Raw genomic sequence first — 21,595 nt, forward strand, 5'->3', positions numbered from 1 at the left:
TTCTGCCATCTTACTCACCTGTCATCTGTTTTCTCTGTTTTATTCCACTGGGCTTTACTGTTCTTGTTCTCACAAAAAGCTTCCTGGTTTTAATTAAATCTCTGAACATAAGGTCAGCCCCTCAGTGCCGTCGACTTGTCTGTCTTAAATTAAAAAATAAAAAAATGAAATCACCACATGGTGCCGTATCTTCACCACCATGCCATTTATCAAAGGAAAACAAAGTTGAAGCTGACTATATAATGCAGACATTTAGTAATTACTGCATGCAAGGTATGAGTCATAGTACTGTTGATTACTACCTGTTTCATAGTCAGTCCATGCTCCCTTTTCACTTCACAGTTACACAGATAGAAAAATAAACTTGATCTATATTTCTGAGTGCAGCACTTCCCTTTTTCATCTTACACCCATTTATTGAGGCAGCAGATAGTATATGTCCATTTTTAGATGAGCAGCAGACAGCAGACTACTGATTGGATTTAATTTTTCAACATGATACAACAGTGACACAGGCTGACTTTCAATATGGGTATGGCACTAAAATATGGGTGGTATGGCACTAACATGGCAGTTGGGACCACTCAGACATTACTCCAATTTATATACATCCCAGACCCAGTGTGACAACAGCAGGGTTTTCCATTGGCACCTTTGGTCAAACCACACTGTGCTGATTTGCGCTACCAGTTTAAATTCAAATTGTTTGTGCCAGTTATTTGTTCATGAGCTCTTTGTGGCAACTAAAGAGGAAAAACAAAGTGCAGCTAAGTGATGTGTCGCTAGTTGCCAAAACGGGCCAATAAATGAGTGAAGTTGTCAGTCACAGAAATGTCATGTTAACATGAATTGGATTAGAACTAAAAGGAATCAGTGCAGTGTGTCAGTTTTGGTCTGGACCAATTTAACCAAGCTATAGTTTTAGAAGTTCTCAAATAGGAACATCTTGTTAAATGACACTCAGAAATGTGACCTGAGATGCAAAATGAATGAATCGACAGGTTAGGCTATGACTTGTACTGACATGCATATTAATATACAATGTGGAGAAAAGTAAGATTTGTATTTTTACTGTCTTAACAGAACATGTTACTGATGCTAAGGCTTTGGAAACGTCAAGAGCAGTGATGCTCAACTTGCTTTGCCTGTAGCCACTTTTGTGAAATGACAGGAGGCCAGGGGCCAGTTAATAAACATGCATTAATGTTGTTTATCAGTATATATAAAAAACAAATTTCCAGTTTTTAACATTTCGATGTTTGTCGTCCTCACTTATCTTAGCCAAGAGGTAAATCCAGCTGCAGCAGCCCTGCACAGGTCAGGTGTATGCAGGGGTATTTCAAGGATTTGAGGAAATTTGGGGCATAGCTTGGACCTCTGTCAGGGGATCTGGTAACCCCCCCTGGCATGTTTTTTTGATAAACAAGCTCTGTTTTCTGCTTCTTATGCACTCTGGCTGCATATTTACATAAAGTGCAGCGTGAATCAATTTTTTTCATCATAAATTAGAAAGTGGTACGGCGGGCCACCCGGGACCCTATTTGGCCTGCGGGCCATAGGTTGAGTATCAGTGATCCAGAGTATTTCTCTTTATTTCTGGGAAAGTTTTGTGGAACATCTTAATTCTGTTATGTGTTTGTGCATTTCACTCATATCTGTTTCTATTTGAAGCTTTTCAAGCTTCCGTTGGAAAAAGAGGGGCAGGTGGGTGGACCCATCCTGGCCCAAGAAGAGGTGAAGACAATATTTGGCAGCATCCCCGAAATCTATGAGGTTCACATCAGAATAAAGGTAGTCTGTCCTCAAAAGTGTCAAAACAAAGTTTAATACATAATTTTGTGATAGTGTGATTTTTTTGTTGACCTTTTAATCTGTGTGTGTGATGTTTGTTCATCAGAGTGACCTTGAGGAGCTCCTGTCAGACTGGTCAGAAGACAAGAGTGTTGGAGATATCATTCTCAAATATGTGAGTACAAACAAATCTCTACTAGTACTCAAATGTTATTGTTTCTTGGATATTTGTATGTTTATTACAAAAAAGTAATAAACCCATTGTAGTTAGTCAAAATAAAAACTCATGGTCCTGTCCCAAATACTATTGAGAAAAGTCATCCACTTACAGAGAGGGATATAAGAGTTCTAACACTGCAAATTAAGTGTGAAAACAATTTAAAGCAAAAGAATCTAAATTATGACTGTAGCTTTTGTCCCCCCTCTTATTGAAACCTCATGCTTCTGTCTGTGTGGATCATCCTCTCGATGCTTGTGATGTGTTCTCATCTTTTGTCTGTACAGTCGAAAGAGTTGGTGAAGGCCTACCCACCTTTTGTCAACTTTTTTGAAATGAGTAAGGAGACCATTGTTCGGTGTGAGAAGCTAAAGCCACGCTTCCATGCTTTTCTTAAGGTATGACCTCTGCACTCTGTACTGTATCATGGTCTCTGCAGGTCCTTAAAACATCTTAATGACTTTAAGGCTTGCAGAAGAAAAAGATTATTTGTCCAAAAATCTCTTACATGGGTATTTAAATTTTGTAAAACATGAAATTAAAATGTCTGTAGCTGCAGATGTCCTTTTTGTTAAAGTCTTGTTTTTGTTTTTATGTTATTATGATTAACCAAACTGTGTATTTTCTAATAGTGTTCCTTATGATTGGTCCAATTCCGAAAATAAAAGCTTTGTATACATGGTGGCAGAGGTATTAATTGTGTAATGCCGCCACAAATAAATGAATGTGTGGGAAACCCTGGCTTTTTGTATACACATGCACACGACAAAAGTGTTGCAACAAGGAAAGTAACAGTGACAGCTGAGTGGTTGGGTAAAGGAGCAGCTAATACAGCAATGGATCCTGCTGTTAAGAGTAATTTCAACCAATACACACTAAGTACCGAGGTTGTGGAAGATGTTGGTTTTCAAAGCTGAGAGTTTGACTTTTTGTAAGATTCAAACACTATTAGGCTGGAGAGGCTATGCTCTAGATACTGAGACTGCTCTTAGTCAGTCTGCCCTAGCATACATGCCCAAAATATTCAGTATTTTGTGTCTATTATAATGAGAATGCTTTGGTAATGTTTGCAAATAAAGGTTGCGGTATGGCTTATATCTACTTACTGAGCTGCAGCAGATTTACAGTAATAAACGTACCATGTAGTTCTTTTTATAACCAGCTTGCGTTCCTTCACCAGGACTTTCCCTGTCACTGTGGGTTGTTCATTCAAAAGTGCATAAAATTGACACTTTCCTCTCAAAGCACTTTTCAGAAAATACTGTCTGATGTCTGCTAAAAAGCCCTTTTAAACAGATAGATGTGAGTGATTTGACCTTCATTTTGCTTGTGGTTAGCATTCAGTACAAACACACGTGCTGTCACACCAATCCTCTTCATTTGTGTGACAATAAATTCTGCAGATTAACCAGGCGAAGCCAGAGTGTGGGAGGCAGACACTGGTGGAGCTGCTCATCAGACCTGTACAGAGACTGCCCAGTGTGGCCCTTCTTCTTAATGGTAACACACACACTCACAAACACACCCTTTTGTTAAAGAGTTAAGGAAACAATATTTTCATACTAATTACATCCCTCCTTATCTTTCTCTTATATCTTTCTGCTTCCATACCTGCCTCCCTCCTGCATTATCTCCTGTTGATACTTGTCTGTAATCTCTCTTCCTCACTGTTCTTTTCTGCTTTCTCTGCATGATTTTCATCTTCTCCTGCCTGGCTGCGTCTTCCCAAATTTTCCCTTTTTTTCCCCCATTTCAGACATAAAGAAACATACATCAGATGACAACCCAGACAAGATAACACTGGAGAAAGCAATTGAGTCTCTTAAAGAAGTCATGACGTGAGTTGGTGATGTTTCCCTTTCTTTTGTGATGATCACAAAGCCAGTAATTGATAATTTCCAACATCTCCTATCATACTCATCTTAGGCATTATGTAGGTTTAACTTAGTAAGAAACCTGCGACTTTAATTTAGATTTAATTTGTTGAAGATTTTGAATCCTTGTCATGTCCTAGATCAGGATTTGGTGAACCTTTTAATATTTCTGTGCATTTTCAAATAATTGGGAGGTCATAATACATACTGTGTGTTATTATGCTCAAAGTCTTTAAGCTGTTTTTTAAAACAACTACCTGACCCTTTAAATAAGTTGGAGTTTCAAGCAATATATGGCATGGAACTGATAATTGAAGAAGATGATAAAGAAGATACAGTTGTTATTCAGTAAAAGGTTGCACTATTTATATTACATAATGTTCCAGTGGGTAGGATATAGGGGGGTATAGACCCAATCAAAATGTTTATTTAAAATGATTATGGGGTAGAAAACTGCCGCATCACATACTTATTATCAAACAGTGCTGAGCAAACTCTGCCTTCACTGATTAGTTTTAAGCTGCCTAAAAAAGTCAATGTCAGTGTAAGTATACACTATATTTACAATATTTTCACTTCGTCTTACCATAAGACAGTGTATACTGACAGGGATTTGTAGCCATTATATCAAAAACACAAGACTAACTTAAGAAAAACATTTCATTTTGGTCTGCTGCTGCCTCCATCAGCTATTATGCAAGGTTAAGTAGAGCAAATATTCAAATATTGTGTACACTTAAACTGATAATGAATTTTGGGTGGCTAAAATCTTACATACTGTTTCCCCCTAGATAATAGACCCTTTGAGGGACTGTATTTAATTTATTAGAGGAAGGAAGTTGCTGTGGTGTGACTTTTCTTTTTATCTTGACCTTCCCTGAAGCTATATTTGTTTTTCCCAATCAATCACCTTCCTTTTCACCATAAATATCACCAGCTCTTTCTTTTTTTAACGTCTTACCCATTTTGTACCACCCCCTCCGATTGTGAATAATGAACAGTACCTAACCCTTACCACAGAGGAAGAGCTTGCATAACAGGTGGGAAACACTAGTCAATGAGGAACACGTGATTGATTTTAAAAAGATGTTAGCGAAGCAACACAGTTCACAAAATAAGTACAGCAGAGATGTCAGATTGGTCAAACCACCATGTTTAACTTTATTTCTTCTGCAGTATTTACATAGCTCCATGATTCAAAACAGTAGCCAATAATTTACCCAGAAGTGTCTTTTGATGTTAATGCCACATCTCAGCGATTCGACCGATATTGGCACATATTGAATATAATAGTCATAACTATGTTTTCATTGGTTTCACCTCTAATACCTGAAACTAAGAATCATTGTGTTTTTGTTACCTTAGAATGAGGTATATCTACACGGGAGTGGGTCCTCTCCCACAAAGTCTTGTGTGTTAATGGCTCTAAATAGGGCCATTAACGTTTTATGTTGGCCACTGTATTTCTCCTACATTTTTGGAACACAGAACAGTTTCATTAGGTTGGAATGTTTAATCTCCAAGCTAGAGGCCGCTAAATCCTACACACTAGACCTTTAAATGGCAGTTTATTTAAATGCATTCCTTCCAGGGAATTGGTTTTCAGGTGTGATAATTGCTGCTCTTCTTCAACTTAACTCTATATGATCAGGCATCGATGCAACCCGACCCCGGATAAGCGGAAGAAAATGGATGGATGGATACTTATACAAGTCTAGCCGTAAACTAATTTGATTTTACTTGCCTAGGATAAAATCAAGCCCCCAGGTTTTGGGGCCAATTTGACAACTTTTAATGATAAACGTCACAACCATCTGTCCAAAAAAAAGATGTTTTTTTTTTTTTTTCAAGATTATTTTTGGGGCATTTTTGCCTTTATTGGAAAGTAAAGAGAGACAGTGTGAAAGGGGAAGAGAGAGGGATGACATGCAGCAATGGACCGTGAGCCGGATTTGAACCCACGGCTGCTGCAGCGGGGACTCACACATTGGGTTCTTGCTCTAGCCACTGAGCCGCCGGGTTCCCCCAAAAGAAAGATGTTTCATTTATGTTCATTATCCTTCATGAATGACTCAGACAAGTCACAAAATGTTGTTGATTATTTTCCTGTTGGTCAGCTGATCAAAGGCAAAGACATGCAGGTTAACTGCTGACTCTAAATAGTCTGTAGGTGTGAATGTGAGTGTGAATTGGTTGTTTGCCTCTGTGTCAGCACTGTGATAGTGTCGCGACTTGCTTAGGGTGTAGCACTTCTCTCACCCAATGTCAGCTGGGATAGGCTCCGGCCTCCCTGTGACCCTTAACAGGATAAACAATTATGGTTAATGAATGAATGGTCCATTGATTGATGTGGTGGTTAATTTCGTATTCCTGAACTGAACAATATTTTTTTTTTCTAACTTCCTTTTCTTCACCACTAGTCACATCAATGAGGACAAGAGGAAGACTGAAGGCCAGAAGCAGATCTTTGATGTTGTTTATGAAGTTGATGGCTGTCCTGTAAGTTTGAGGATTACTATATATTTGCATGTCAGTGGTCATTTTAATCAAGTGACTTAAAACAGACCTTATGTAGACTTATGTAAGCCATAGTTTGATATGTATTTTAAATGCTCAGAGCTACGCTATGATTTTTTCCACCAGGTGTCAGCCAGTCGTTAGTGAACTTGGCTGTTTTGTAGATGTGGGAGATCTTAAAGTTTTCATAATTATTGGTCACTTAATGATATGAATGTATAAATAACAGTAAAACTAAGGAGTATTTTGATTAAAAATTTGGGTAATATTTTTTAGCTACCATTGTCCACACTTCCGTTTAATTTTCCGTACTTGTTTTCTCTGCAGGCCAACTTGCTGTCCTCTCATCGCAGTCTGGTTTACCGAGTAGAAACAATCGCCCTGGGAGACCAGCCCTGTGACCGTGGAGAAAATGTCACACTCTTCCTCTTCAATGACTGTCTTGAGGTAAGAATGCACACAGAGAGCCTTAAACATTTGACAATCCTACACAGACCGCATTCACACCTAATTAACCTGTTTTCCATTGGTAAGGGAAAGGGCTGGAAGATGGGGGAAGATAATTTGATTGTACCTGTTTTAGACTAACTTGGCAAATGCAATTCCTGATGCATTTTATTTTGTGAGCTCATTATCTTCTGAATTTTTCACTTTACACAAAAAGTAAATCCAAATCAACACTGGATACAGTCAATATAAAAGCCCAATCCCAATACACCACCTGCCTCTACCACTGAGCCCTCAGCCCTCCGTTTTGCACCTTAATGTCTAGGAGCTGGGGAGTCATAATTCTTGTTGGGAATAGTGGAATGCCGCGTACCCGAGTGCTGCCACTTTCTGTATCCCTACACAGACATTCACAAGAAAAGATGTTTGTTGATGATGACCAATATCTATAAAGTGCTTACTTTGATCTTTAAGTTTGGATCTTTACATCCACTGATTACACTTAAGAGTAACAGTGGCTGTGGCATTGTCTGCTTTTCTTTTAAATAAACTTACTAAAGTGTGCCCTCTCTAAATTCAGATATTAATCTGGGTCCGTGAATGCACCGCAAGCAGAGCTCTCCATGAGTTCTTTTTTTCCTCAGCAGCAGTTAGTTACTCGCGGGTTGGATAATTGATCTGTTGATCCGGTCAGAGCTGATCAGATCAGATTGATGGATGATAGTAGCAGCTGCTCTGAGTGAATGCAAACTTGTAGCCTCAGCTGAATGAATGGTGAAGATTCATGTTCAATGCGCCTCACATTCCTCTGCTTCATTTGTGCACAGAGTATATTCTGTGCTCTGCGAGGTGCAATGAATTACTGATAGTATGTATATTTCAACAGTGCTCCTAATGAACGGTCCAGCTCCAAAAATACAGAATCTCTTTGTGGCGGTAGATGTTTTAATTGCATCGGGCCATCGCAAATAAATGATAGTGTGGGGAACACTGTGCATGTCCAAATTTGTACAAATTTCAGTTTTTTACTGTTTTGACTCTGTTATCATTTATCATTTTATCATTGAACCAATAATGTAACAAGTTACTCTGTAATATTTCTGTCTCCCATGTTTTTCTTTCTCTTTACCTGTTGGTTAAGAGAATCTCAGCACGGATCTCAGCTTGCTCCCAAACACATGCTGAGATTCATGTGCACATGCAGTATTAAGTACATAAGAGGCTTTTTGCAGAATAGCAAGACTGAAAGGGGGATCAATTCATGTGTGTACAGTCTATCTTTGCTGATGCAGTTGAGTGTGTGTGTTAATTAGTGAAGGGGCAACACGAGAACAGAGCTGGCAATCATGAAAGAGATGAGGTGGGTGGCTGCACTGATTCGGGCATGTCAGCGACATCTCTAGGTGTGTGTGTCTATGTGTGTGTGTGTGTGTGTGTGTGTGTGTGTGTGTGTTAAACAGCTACACACATGGATTTCTGTCACAAGTATGTTATCTTATATGTAAAATTAGTTGATGTTGTCTAAGAGTGGGTGGCCAGACTGCTCACTACTCAAACCGTCCTCACTCACACTGCCAAAAGAACAGTGACCTATAATGTAGTGTCCTATTTTATCCTTTCCTCCATCTCTCTCCTCCTCCCTTCCTCCTCCTTTCTCTCTTTTGTCTCTCTCAGCATCTAATTAATGTGGCATTAATGAGTTGCATCGTTTACCTCTACGAAGGCCCCATTGATTTATTGCCAAGTAACCGATAGCAGCTTCACCCACACACTGCAAAATGCACCCACACTCAATTCTAAACTGCCATGACACACACACACAAGTTGCCTTACTTCACACTTTCCTCCAAAGTTGCTGTCTCATTTAGTGGGTGTGTGTGCATCTCTGCAGATTGCAAGGAAGCGACACAAGGTGATCAATACGTTTAAGAGTCCGCTAGGGCAGACGAGACCACCACCACCGCTCAAACACATCACACTGATGCCGCTGTCCCAGATCCGAAGAGTGCTGGACCTGCACGACACAGAGGGTAACACACACAGTGTGACAGCATGCGTACACTGTCAACTCATGAAGCCGCTGCATTTCACTTCATCTGCATATCATTTGAGGGTGTTTTATGTCTCCCTCTCAATCTGCACTCCATTTATTAATCAAAAGTGCTTTAACACCCCTTTGGAGTCTCACTAAAACACAGCACAATGTTAAAAATGATGACAAACCAACTCCAAGATCTCCACTCCATTTATTTAAGCACAGCTGATTGCTGAAGCTTTTGTTCATTCAAGGATGCTCCATGCTCTAAGATCTGAGTCAGCTGATTAAAAGTATTGCATCCCAAGGTCTGTTTTTAAAAAAAAATCAGTGTCTGAAAAGTATGTCAGTTTGGAAATTTCTTGGTTGGTTTTCAGTTCAGTTTTTAAACACCAACAAGAAAAAAATACCAAATTCCAATTGAATTAATGGGTAGGATCACAGTTTTTTAATTCTTAAAACAATGGTCAGGTGCCCATCAAATAAATTATGTTTCCTGTAATCATCCCTTTTCTCCACATGACCATGGAAACACCCCTTCCTAATGCACCTGTAATGCAAGTGATAGACAGCATGCTCTTTCTGTCCTTCTCCTCCTGTGCAAAAATATATTCCAAAGTTTATCTCAAGACTGTATGAGGCTTAAAGTGAAACATTTCAGTGTTCACCTAGGAACTTGACTACTGCTATATGTTGAAATGAAATGAAATCTAATAAAGCAATAATTAGCAGGATGATTATTTGTCAGTAGTGAGGTAAGGTATACACCACCTGTAGATAATGGGCGAAACATTCTAAGCTTAAAGCATTTTAAGGGTAAAAAAGCTCAGGAAAGCTGATAAATGAGGCATAGATGACTCTGTACATACATACTCAGGTTCCCCCAGGATCCTTAAAAAGTTCTCAAAATAACTTGAATTTACCATCTAAAAATAAAGCCTGTAATTGGCAATAAAATGTTGTAAATCAACAAAAGTAATTCCAAAAGTCTCAAAAATGTTTAGACATAGAAAGTCTTGTGGATCTTGTTGTTGTCTTTTGATGTTTCATTATAAAATCTCTAAATAATTGGTAACATATATATATTTTTAAGAAATAATTTACCATATGCCTCTCCCATTGATGTCACGCAGATCAGATTAGTTGAACCAACAACACTCATATTTTGTTTCCTGCTGGGATGCTCATAGCAGAGGATCCACTGTCTGCTAGCTAGTTGTCTCTGTACCCTGGATGACATGAGGAAGTGTAAAATCAGTGAAAACTGGAGATTTTGTGGTATGGCAGAGACTGGTAGACGAAAATACATATTAAGCCTTGTGTGTATTATGCAACTATGCAACTTTTTCAAAGTTGGCACAGCGTTAATCAAGTCAGTGGAATCCAAATACTGAATAAGAAACACAAAAATCACAGAGAAAGCTAAAAAAATAATTGCCAGCTATTTCTAACTTCTATTCTACCCTTTTCTCCATTAGAAATAGTTAATTTCAACAGTTGAAGGAGATCATCTAACTTTTTAATGGACCAAAAAGACAATGTCACAGTTTAAATTTAAGCAAAATTGTCCCCAGCCCAAAGTAATTAATGTTGGTTCATATTTTTTTATTTCTTCAATTTTGTTACTGTAAAATTGCTCTTGAATTTTATTTTGAGTGTCATTTAAAAAAGTCTTCTTTCCTTGAGTTTTGAGAACCCTGATACTGCCACCCAGTTTTCTATGGTCTTCACATTCAGCAGGATTAAATATTAATACATGTCAACTGGAAGTCTCCCTCCTTCACTCGACAAAGTTCTGTTTCTTGCTTACTGCAAGATCCTGCTTCCGGATCCTAAATTTTATGAAACATTGTGAAACACTGACAGAAATATGTGAAGAAGATCTGGTGCTTCTTACATAGCAAGTGTTTCTTTCATAAATAGATAGTTTTCTTTATTTAGTCAACCTCTGAAGTTACATGTGAGAGCACGTTCAGAGACAAATTCGGTCTTTACACGAGAAACAGTGGTGATTAATGTTTATGGAGTTTGGATGAAGCGCTGAAGTTGATTTTTCTTGTTTTTTTTCTTCACCACTTCTGTCTGCTGTCATCCTTCAATCTGTTTATCTTCCTTTTCTCCCCATCCAACACCATCCTCAATTATCCTCGTTTTTTATCTCCTTCACTTTATCTCTTCATGGTCCATCTCTGGACCATTTCACTCCTCCCTTCTTTTTGTCACTGTTCATTATTTTCTCCCTCTCACTCTATCACTGTCTGTCCTTCTCTTTTGCTCTTTCACTTCCTCCCTTCAGAGTGTGTGAATGCATTTGCCTTGGTGGTTCGCCCTCCAACTGAACAGGAGAACTTGTTGTTCAGCTTCCAACTTGCTGGCGAGGAAACAGTTAAAAGCGCCTGGCTGCGAACACTTTGCCGCCACGTCGCCAACACCATCTGCAGGACTGATGTGGTGAGAGGCCACGCGCACACACACACACACACACACACACACACACACACACACACACACACACACACACACACACACACACACAAAGAAAAGAAAAGAAAGTGGGTAGTTTGACAGATCAGCAGGCATGGAAGGAAGCTGTGATAGCTGTCATCCTCAACAGCAGCTGAAACTGAAAGAGCATTTTCATCTCCAAAAACTTGGTCAAAGAGAACAGTTGGTCCAGACTGAGTTTCATCACCATCTTTAGGTCCAAGGAGAAAGCTGCACTACTAGTGATTTAGATGTTATGGTAAAATTTGGAATGGAAGACCTACTTTCCATGTTCTATAGTAAAACTGTGAAAAATTCATTTTGATCCCAAATAAATAGTATTTAGTTCACCAAGCTAAAATTAATGCAGTCTAATAGAACAGTCCTGTGGTAGTTCCTACCACCATGAAGGTTATAGTGTTCAGTTTTTATTGAAACCACTTTAGAGAGCTGTGGCGGGGCCAGCCGTTAACATCCAGGGCTCGGCACAAACCTTAAGGGGTCAGCTCCCCTGAGGAGATTTTTTTCTCCAATACAGCAACTACATGCACTATTTTTTTCAAGCCATTTGAGATAATGGAATGCTTTAAATCTGTACATTATTTGCAGGAAACTTGATAGTTGTCATGGGAACAAAAATCATCCTGTAGCACAGTGGTTCTCAACTGGTGGGTCGCAGCCCAAAAGTGTGTCACAGGTTTATTCTGAATGGACCATAAGTGACTAGGGAACGTGTCAAAATTAAAAAAGACACCTTATCAGGGTTCACCTAAATCCTACAAAGTCTTAAAAGGCATTTAAATTATTAATCTTGAAATAAGTCCTTAATTGGTATTAATATGTCTTGAATCCATTTCTCAAAAGTCTTAAGACATGGGTCACAGGACATTTTTTAATCTTTTTTCTGACATTGCATCACAAAACCTTACAATACATTTATAAATTTAACCAAATTCCTCCTCCCAAAAAAGTCTAGTTTTATATTACAATACATATCTAGGCCAAACTGTCCGTAACCCTGAGTAATTGATGTCAATTTATGTTTTCTTTCTCTACCAGCTTGGTCATTGTAAAATTGATTTTAAATTAAATTCCAAGTATCATTAAAAATGTCTTAAAAAGTCTTTAATCCAACTTCCCTTAAGCTGTAGGAAAGCTCTTTTTTTTTTTTTCTAAATTATATTTTTGGGCTTTTATTGCCTTTAATGGATAGGACAGTGTGAGTGTGAAAAGGGTAGCACATGGGGCGCTGCTCTATCCACTGAGCCACCAGGCGCCCTGTAGGAATGCTTCTTCAATGTGAAGTACAGTGAATTTCCAGCAAAAAGCTTTTATTTTGTGGTACTGCATAACAATTTTTGCTCTTTAAATTAAGTATCCCAAAGAAATACCAAATAAATGTGGTCTTCAATACTCTGAATTGAATATCTGGTTGACAGAAGAACATTTACCCATTTAAATTAGATTTCTTAACTGAATGACATAGATTCAGTGCTTTTGAGAGAATAAATGCCCCAGAGGAAACTCCCCTGCTCTGTCCCTGTTATAGAGGTGTTGTACATTTTGAAGGAAGTAGTTGATGGTGCTCTGAATGGCATTTCTCTATTAAGCATCCTTAATTATAAAATTATTGTGGACAAAATAATAGAAACACCTTTTAGATCTGCAATATCAGACTGCCCAGCATTGGACATAGTGACAGTGAGTCTAGTCTGCTCGAGTCTCCACTTTCTCAGATGGCAAAGACAGTGGTTTAGAGCCACACACTGCATGATAGGAATTTGCCTCAAACATACATAGCAACAATGATCAACTTTGTTTACAACTATTACAGTAATCTAAATCACAACCTCTCAGTCTCTCATTGTCTTTTGGAATAACAACACTACAAGCACATTCTCTGCTGTTTATTTCTGTAATTCTGTCAGTGGGGTGTGAGTGTTAGATGGGTTATCCATCTGTAAAAAGCCAATCAAGGCAAAAGTAAATACTGTACCAATCAGCATGACAGACTTGCATCAAGATCAATGGTTTGTATAATAACATGACTCCATATTACTTATCCAACTCAACAAAGTGGATTTAGATTTCTCAAAAAAGGTCCAGTGATCTCCTGCAGTATTTAGCAAATGTTACTCAAACAGGAGACAGTGCATTTCCCAGGGAGTATTTTCAGCGGTTAATTATTAAATATTTGATTTTTTTTGTGAGTTTTTACAGCAGCAGGACAGTGAATTTGGGGTTTGTAATTTTAAAAATTAGCTAGTTTGTGTGCTCATGGTAATGAAGGAACATATCACCCAGTTCACCGGTGGGGCTCACTGATGTGTCTCTATTGTTGTTTTTTTTTTTATATTTACTATGGAATGCAAAGGAATTCAGGCTACTAGGGCAATATTGTTATTGAAGCGTACACTGTTTATACCAGTTCCTGCTGGTTTAAGTCTTTTCATGGGATTTTTTTGTGATTAAGAAAAATACTAAAAATATCACCAAATGTAGCCTTTAATGGTTTTGGGGATATTATGGAAAATCAGCTGGTTATGGGCTGATTAAGCCTAATGATGATGAGTCCAGTGGAGGATATGGAGGTGAGGCTGTGTGCTGTGTTTAGCAGAGCGAGCAGCAGGGGGCGATGTTGACCTCTGGACTGTGTGCTACCTCACAGCTGCATTCCTAATGCTGTTTTCACTGGGTCGGCGCTACAATGTGAATACCAACGAGATAGAGCCCTGCTTGTTAACAAGCCCTCTGCAGGGTGAGGGGGAGACGAATAAAGACTGTGTGTGTGTCTGTGTGAATCTTACCTCACATCCCTGCTTGCAACTATGTTGACAGCAAATCGTAATGTATCTACAGGCATTGATTGCATGAATTGCACACTTCAGGTCATGATTTATTATATTGAGTTTGAGGCTGTTTTGTTTTTTGTGTGGTATTCAGGAGGATCTGATTCAGTGTACAGACCCAGACTCACTGCAGGTCAGCACCAAGGATATGGACAGCACCCTGAGCAAAGCCTCCAGAGCCATCAAGAAGACCTCGAAAAAGGTAAAGGCAGACGAATGCACTTCTCATGATTCCCCCTCCCAGCTGCACCTTTTCCAGAGCAGGCTCATGATAAGGGTTACAAAAGGTTGGACAATTTCCAAGGGAAGTTTAGTTTGGGAATTTTAGGATTTCAGTTTAAAAGTATGACTTTTGACAGTGAACTTATTGTTGTGGGATATCCATACACAAACACAACATTGGATCTTATGGCACTATTTTTGGTGATTTAATCAAATTGTAGCATACCTTTAGTAGTAGTTGTATAGTAGTAGAAGTAATAGTACTAGTAGTCCCATTATGCATTCTTCATCACTATGCAGCCAACAGCGCTGCCAGCACTACTACACTGTCTGAGCCAAAGAACCATTCTCTTTCGTCTAAGTTTTGATTATATTACTGAAGTATATACTTAATATTAGAGAGGGGATGATATGCAGTAAAGGGCCTGTGTTGGATGATCCAGGCATCGAGATAAGGACTAAGCCTTAAGGCCCAGACGCACCAAACTGACATCAGAGGAGTTGACAATAGTTAGCCAGTTAGTACATTGCCAGCACAATCCAATGTTGAAAGGACAAAGCATATTTACCAACAACACAAACTATCAAGAAACTTTTCTGCCAAAGAGCTCTATGGCTAAAAAAAAAATTAGCTCTTTGTTTATTTTCCTCATTTCCTTTTCTCCTGTCGTGCACTAAGATAAACTGCAAATTAATGTGATTTTGTTCACCATTGGACTCTGCCGTCACCAATTCAACATGCTGAATCAATGGAAAAAAAAAAAAGCAGACTTGCGCTGAGGATGTCCAACAGTGTAGGACACACTGCAGTGACGTAGGCCAATGACTCTCACCGAAGACCCAACATTGAAAGGCGACCAACCATCAGCTAGGTGTGTCAGGGCCTCATGCTCTCTACCCCGTGAGCTACCTCGGAACAGTTTTTCAATATAAATCCAAAGTTTGAACAAAGCTCGCACTATTTGCTCAAATCTTAAAAGTGGCTTCACCATTAGTTAACCTAGATAGCTAACTAGCAAACTCAAAAAGCCTGTGAGATTTTTCCACTGGATTTTGGATCATCGCAGAAAATAAGCTCTGTGGTAAACAAATATTTATGATACTTACAGATTTTGTTCAGCAAGATAATCTTTCAGGATTTTTTAAGCCTAAATGCAATCACCAGAAGTGAAAAGTGATTGCTAGACTAAAGTGAACTACACTACAGTCGCTTCACCACTTCTACGAGACGGTAAAGATGTGTTTGGCGCAGTTTGGCGTGATGATGTTCTATGGTCTCATTTAGCCACTTGTTAGCAACTGTTTTTTTTAAGACACATTAAAGCTTCAAAGATCACAGTGGGGTATTTACTGACGTGTTTTGTGTGGAACGTGAAATACTCTCATACTCATGTTAACCACATACCCTGTTTCAGGTCTCTAACAAAAAATCCTTTTAAAAAAAAACATTGACTTTGAGACGAAGGAACAAGAGATGCTGATTTACAGGTTTAGGACTCATATCTAGGGTTCTCTATTCACATGGAAACTGTCCACCTTGAATATTCCTGTAATTTTGCAACCCTAGCCATGATAACACGAGAGTTGCTCCTGAACATGGATAATTGAATCATCGGTGAAGAAGCCCCTACCCTTGTTTTTAGGTATCTTATCCAGTAATGCAGAGTGACTGCTTGTGAGGTTCCATACTACCGTATGTATACAAACAAACTAAATCTAAGTAAAACTAATGGTGTGCTAAATGATGTAATGGTGAGGTGTGATGGAAACGAAGGGCAGCGCAACACAGAGAACATGACCTGTTTCTGTTCGCAACTCTGGCACTCTCAACTCCAGTGAAGTCGGTAAAACTAGTTTTGAACCAGACGCTGGTACAACGTTCTCTGCTGCCGTCCAGTGTGATTGAGTCTTCATCTGACAGAGCTGTCAGCAGCTGGACTAGAGGGACACATTGGCCTGAAGTGCCGAGTCGGCCCAAATGTCCTCATTCTGGTACAGCCCTAGTTCAGACTGACAGGTCTTTGCATATTTACCTCATGATCTGGACCACAATTCACGCACTATTTCATGCTGAATTACACAGAAACATAAACTAAACTATGCACAAGACATCTCGTGCAGACTTTTCCTTTTGATGTAATTTTGCAATAATAAAACAATGGGCTTGGTTTGGAATATGCCTTACATTTTTTTAGCTTTCCAGCTTATCCAGAGAGGCCAGCTGTAGGATTTAAATATTAACTGAATATAATCATAATACTGCCTAAAAGATCTGTGGAACAAGCGGATAGATACAGTATGTGAGATCGTCAAACTGCATGTAGAATAAATGGTTTAAGGAAGCATTTTAGAGAACAATTGTGAGCAGTCAAGGTTAAGAGATTAAAGGAAGACTATGGGGCAGACTGTCTTGCCAGTCAGTCTACCAGTTTCTCCTTTTTTTGGTGTTACAAAGCTATCTGTTTTCCCTGATTCACAGGATGGTGACTTAAAAAATGGCTACATATGTTGCCAGGACAACAGTTTATCTCCTCAAGAAATGGGTTTGCATATGTTCTTTTTTTATTTGAGCACTACTAAAACAGATACATAAAATCATATCATATTATAGTTCTACTAAAGGCAAAATATTTGGCCCCTTGAAAAAATCATGATGCTGATCCTTCTTAGTAGTTATTACAAAGGCTAATTACTCTGCAGAATCCAAGATAACAGGGAAACTCATAGCTCAGCACCAGCCTTTCTAGACCAGACAGAAACACAACCCTTTTCAAGTTACAATGCTTCCCATTTTTCTGACTGTCTCATCTTTTATTCGTTTACACTTAGGCAGTCAGTAAATAGCTCCAGGTCTTGGTATGATGGTGATTGCATTCCTGATTTTCATAATACTTCCGTGGTGAAACAAGTTCCAACATTTCTTCCTTGCTCAGACTATTCGAATAACAAAAAGCATGGCAGTTCACAGATTTAAAACCGAGCAATTAAACTGAAACAGTTTAAATGCGTACCTGATGAAGTGGCAAAAAAAATGTTATAGTGTTTAATTTTAATTTTAATTTTTTATTGTAGAGCTACAGCATTAAAGAGGAAGAGAAAGGGAATGACATGCAGCGAAGTGCTGTCAGTAGAAATATAACCCGTGGCCACTGCAGCAAGGACATGGCCTTTGTACATGGAACATCTGCTCTACTAGGTTAGCTACTGGCCGCCCCAACAAAATAAAACATTTTATATTGTTTGTGGAACCTGAATGATGAATCAGCTGGGTCTATATGTTACCAGATATTATCAGAGATATTTCAGTATCAACATTTGCGATCAACAAGTGTAAGGCTGCTTGTAATATAATTCCTTAACAGCATAGGTGGAAGACTTTTGGAATGACAATCTCTAGATGTTTTTGCGCCGTAATTATTATTACTAATAAATCGTCTTATTACCATTTAAATGAATCAAATTTGAAAACTATTGTCTGTTACTTAAAGCCTTACAAAGCCTTACATTTGTTTTTCTAACTGTGTAAATCTAACCTGGTAAGGACGGTGTTATGCCAAAAAGTTCTGTAAGTGATGTATGTCTGTATGTCACTGTTTGGAAAAACAAAAAGAGAACAGCAGGTTTTGTAATTGGCCTCAGCAGAGATGGATACTAACTGCAGAGAGACAAAGAGTGCAGTTTACAGATACTCAGTATTAAGTGGCTACAATTTACAATACTACATACAATATAAAATGCTGAGATTCTATGTGTGTGTGTGTGTGTGTGTGTGTGTGTGTGTGTGTGTGTGTGTGTGTGTGTGTGTGTGTGTGTGCGTGCGTGCTCTAGGTGACAAGGGCCTTTTCTTTCACCAAGACCCCAAAGCGTGTGATCCAGAGGGCTTTCATGGCCAACAGTACTCCAGAAGAGAGAAGCCAAAGGCTGAGTTGTGAAAACCGTGTCAGCAGCAGCTCCACGCTAGCTGTAAGTTGTTTTTGTTTTTTTTTGTTTGTTTATTTTTTAAATTAATTACTACCTTCAAAAATGTTGATAAGTTCCCAAAATGTGTCTACTTTGTCAGCTTTATATAAACAGCTTAACACAACTAACACTGAATTGCTGCTGTATGTCTCTCTGTCCATCTATCTATCATCTGTTCCTCATTTCTTTTCTATTCTCTCCATGTCTTTCTCCTTTTGCTGAGAGCCAGGCAATTGATCTCTCCATCAATCCATGGTCGAGCAGCTTTCAGTTGGTGTCAGTCGTTTTGATCTAGCTTGATTAAAAAGCAGGAAAAATGGCTTCTGCTCTTAAATGTGCTCTTTTTTAGTGAGACTGTAATTTTAGCAATTTGCATCTTTATTTTTTATTTCTCTACACTTTTTTATGTTTAAATCATTACTTTCATAATACTGTATTTTCAGTAAACAAGTGGGAGTGAAGTCAAGGAGGGGTAATGTTAAGAGGCTGACAAAAAGTCAAATTCTTACATTATTCACACCATTTACACAATAAATCAAAAATCATTCATCTATCTTATAACCTTGTTCAGTGACACAAGGATGTAAATGCAGTGTGTTTGGCAGCTCTGTTGCAAAAGAATTGAAAGATAAATATCAATTTTGCAGAATATTATTTTTTACTAACATGAGGGAGGGACGGGGCATCCGTAAGATGCATTATATGTGCACAACCTCCCTAGTTTGAATCTGGCTGGAAAACTTTGAAGCATGGTTAACAAAAAGAAGGTTGGGGAGAGATAGTAAAGTCCACAGGCCAGTTGGCTAAAAATTGGTCTGTGACTTTAAATTCAAGTGTAGAAATGGCCCTGTTATGAGCATGATATAGATTTCTGTGTAGAATGCAAAAGTCATACACAATTAGCTAAACTGACTAATAGCTGATTCATCCAAAGAAAAGGAAATGTAGTGGCTGACACAAACTTGGCTGACGAGGACCAGACCATAAAATGCATCTTGATAGCTATAGAAATGACATTATGCTAAAGCCATCCTCATCAGTGAATGATCAGTGCAGCAGATAGCAAGTTTGCCGAAGCCTACACTTTGATATAGTAGCATTCGGGACTTGCTGATTGAAACAAGATACATTATTTAATTATCAGGGCCTTCTTTAACAGTGTAGGCTGTTGTGCTGCATGTCTTACAGTATTGGTCTGTACAGGCATGCAATTTTAAAGTTCCCACGACAGATATCTCTTTGTTCTGCTGCTTAAACTTCAATTCTAATATTTCTGTCTTACTCTGTGCTCCCTCCCTTGCCTTACACACTCTTTCACATGAAGACAAATGTTTCTGTCTTTTGTTTTTACCTTCTAAGAATAACCTATCTCCTTGAATGTAGTTCCAGCATGTCGATTCTCTGCCTGTCTCAGCTTGTTTTGTCTTTTTTTTCCATGATATGTAAATCCTTGCTCTATATATGTCTCCCCTCTGTTATGCACTCTAGATGTCTCGCTCTGCCTCCACGTTCAGTTTGAGTGATATTGCCAAGGGCAGCGCTGTGGTGCAGCGCTCTAATTCTCTGGACCATCCTCCTGTCAGGGCCAGGGTCCCTGTCTGTATCCGTACCCCCTGCAGCCCAGCCCAAAACCCTGCCCATAGCCCCGGCCCTAACACCGGCCCTGAGGTCAGCCAAAGCCTCTGCCCCAACAATTTCCCTCGTACTGGACAACCCAAGTCCATCCCTCATGCTCAATTATCAGCCCAACCAACACAAGCTCATTCAGGCCATCCCTCCTCCATCCCAGCTGTCGAAAACTCTAATCATCTCAACTCCAAAAACTCCTATCCAAAATCTAGCCAGCACGTGTCCAGATACCTGCCTTCTGTAGGATTCCAGCCAAGGTTCCCAGCTCCCCAGCCTGTTAATGTCAAAGACGGGACCTTTTCTGAGTCGTGCAGGGATCACAAAGTCCCCTTGGACCCACGCAAGGCTGCTCTGACCAGTCCTCGCAGGGAGACTCTGCTCTAAACCATCGCTAAGATCAGTCCAGGAGTTTGACGTGAGCAAACATTATTGTGGTCTAGTTTCAACTAGGGGTGCACCAATACCATCTTTAATTTGAAATTAATCCTTACTACCTGCTGTTAACTCTGCGGGCCTTTTAACATCCAAATGCCACAGGTGCATTTCTAATCCCAAATCAACTCCTTAGAAGCTGAGACCCTATGATAAAGATCTGATTAATTGATTAATTAAGGGTCTTCCATACTACTGAATTCTGAACTCCAGTGATAACATAAGAAGGAGTTATTAGTATAGAAATATTGTGAATATAATGCTTCTTCCAATTTGAGACTGGGATAGTTTTACAGGGCAGAGATTTTAAGGGTTGATTTGGAATAGCTCTGTTCCTATGAGCCACCTGGGTGACTAACTGTTGGTGGCTGGGAGTGTTCACTAGGTGATTGCTGTTAATAGTAAGCTGAATGGTAAAGGGTATAATCAAGCTGAGCTGGTGTAGAGCTGGGATATAAATGAGATTTGTCCATGTGGAGGCCTACTTTCCCTCAGGGGAAAAGGGCTCCCTTAAAGCTGCGGTTGATAAGTTTTGTTTAAAAAAACAAACAAACAAAAAACATAAAAACAACTTTGTATCATATTTGCTGAAACTGTCACAGCATTCTGAAAGAAGATTCTGGCATCGTTAATTCAGTGTAGCGCACCAAAAACAACCAATCAAAGCCGAGGAATCTCTCAAGCCTCTTTTCCACTGCACACAAAAAAAACTGTTAACACCCACAAAGATCTGGCTTTTAAATGTAGTTGGAAAGGAAACTATTGTCAATCACATCTGTGTCAAATGATGAACCATGGGTATTTATTGTCTCAAGCCCTGACTGGTCTTGATGGAAACACAGCACCTGGCATAAAATACTGTCCGTCTCCTTCTAAGCAGCGCTAAAACATCAATCCAAATTAGTCTAAGAGAGACTGAATTAGTAAGAGATATACTGTATATGTAAAGTGTAAACTGTGATGTGACTGTGACACTGCAAAAAAAACACGCAGACTCATCTGCTGTAGAGCTGTGTACGTGGCTCTGCTCTACTGGCAATGGGAAAGCAGTGTATAGGCCATGTTAGTTTTTACCTGTTTCAAAAACCTGCATGTATGTGCTAATTTTGGTAGAAAAGGGATGTACTGCAGCTGTCAA

General features: G+C 39.1%; 1 protein-coding gene across 4 annotated transcripts in view; it reads left to right on the forward strand.

The window, feature by feature from the left end:
• Positions 1-21,595, forward strand: part of ect2 (epithelial cell transforming 2) — a 63,534-nt gene that overhangs the window by 32,091 nt on the left and 9,848 nt on the right. For 2 of the 4 annotated variants that reach the window (XM_088077383.1, XM_088077384.1), the window contains 12 exons: positions 1,672-1,791; positions 1,898-1,966; positions 2,296-2,406; positions 3,412-3,508; positions 3,765-3,846; positions 6,303-6,381; positions 6,727-6,846; positions 8,738-8,876; positions 11,178-11,332; positions 14,309-14,416; positions 18,265-18,399; positions 19,885-20,440. In XM_088077383.1, the coding sequence (XP_087933509.1) occupies positions 1,672-1,791; positions 1,898-1,966; positions 2,296-2,406; positions 3,412-3,508; positions 3,765-3,846; positions 6,303-6,381; positions 6,727-6,846; positions 8,738-8,876; positions 11,178-11,332; positions 14,309-14,416; positions 18,265-18,399; positions 19,885-20,409 (1,740 nt within the window). In that variant the 3' untranslated portion in view covers positions 20,410-20,440. The remainder of the gene's footprint in view (positions 1-1,671; positions 1,792-1,897; positions 1,967-2,295; positions 2,407-3,411; positions 3,509-3,764; positions 3,847-6,302; positions 6,382-6,726; positions 6,847-8,737; positions 8,877-11,177; positions 11,333-14,308; positions 14,417-18,264; positions 18,400-19,884; positions 20,441-21,595) is intronic. The other 2 variants (XM_042512844.2, XM_042512851.2) reach the window with 1 other exon arrangement.

This window comes from Plectropomus leopardus, chromosome 5 (genome assembly GCF_026936395.1).
Source record: "Plectropomus leopardus strain MGB_pleo_1.0 chromosome 5, ASM2693639v1, whole genome shotgun sequence".
Taxonomy (NCBI): domain Eukaryota; kingdom Metazoa; phylum Chordata; class Actinopteri; order Perciformes; family Serranidae; genus Plectropomus; species Plectropomus leopardus.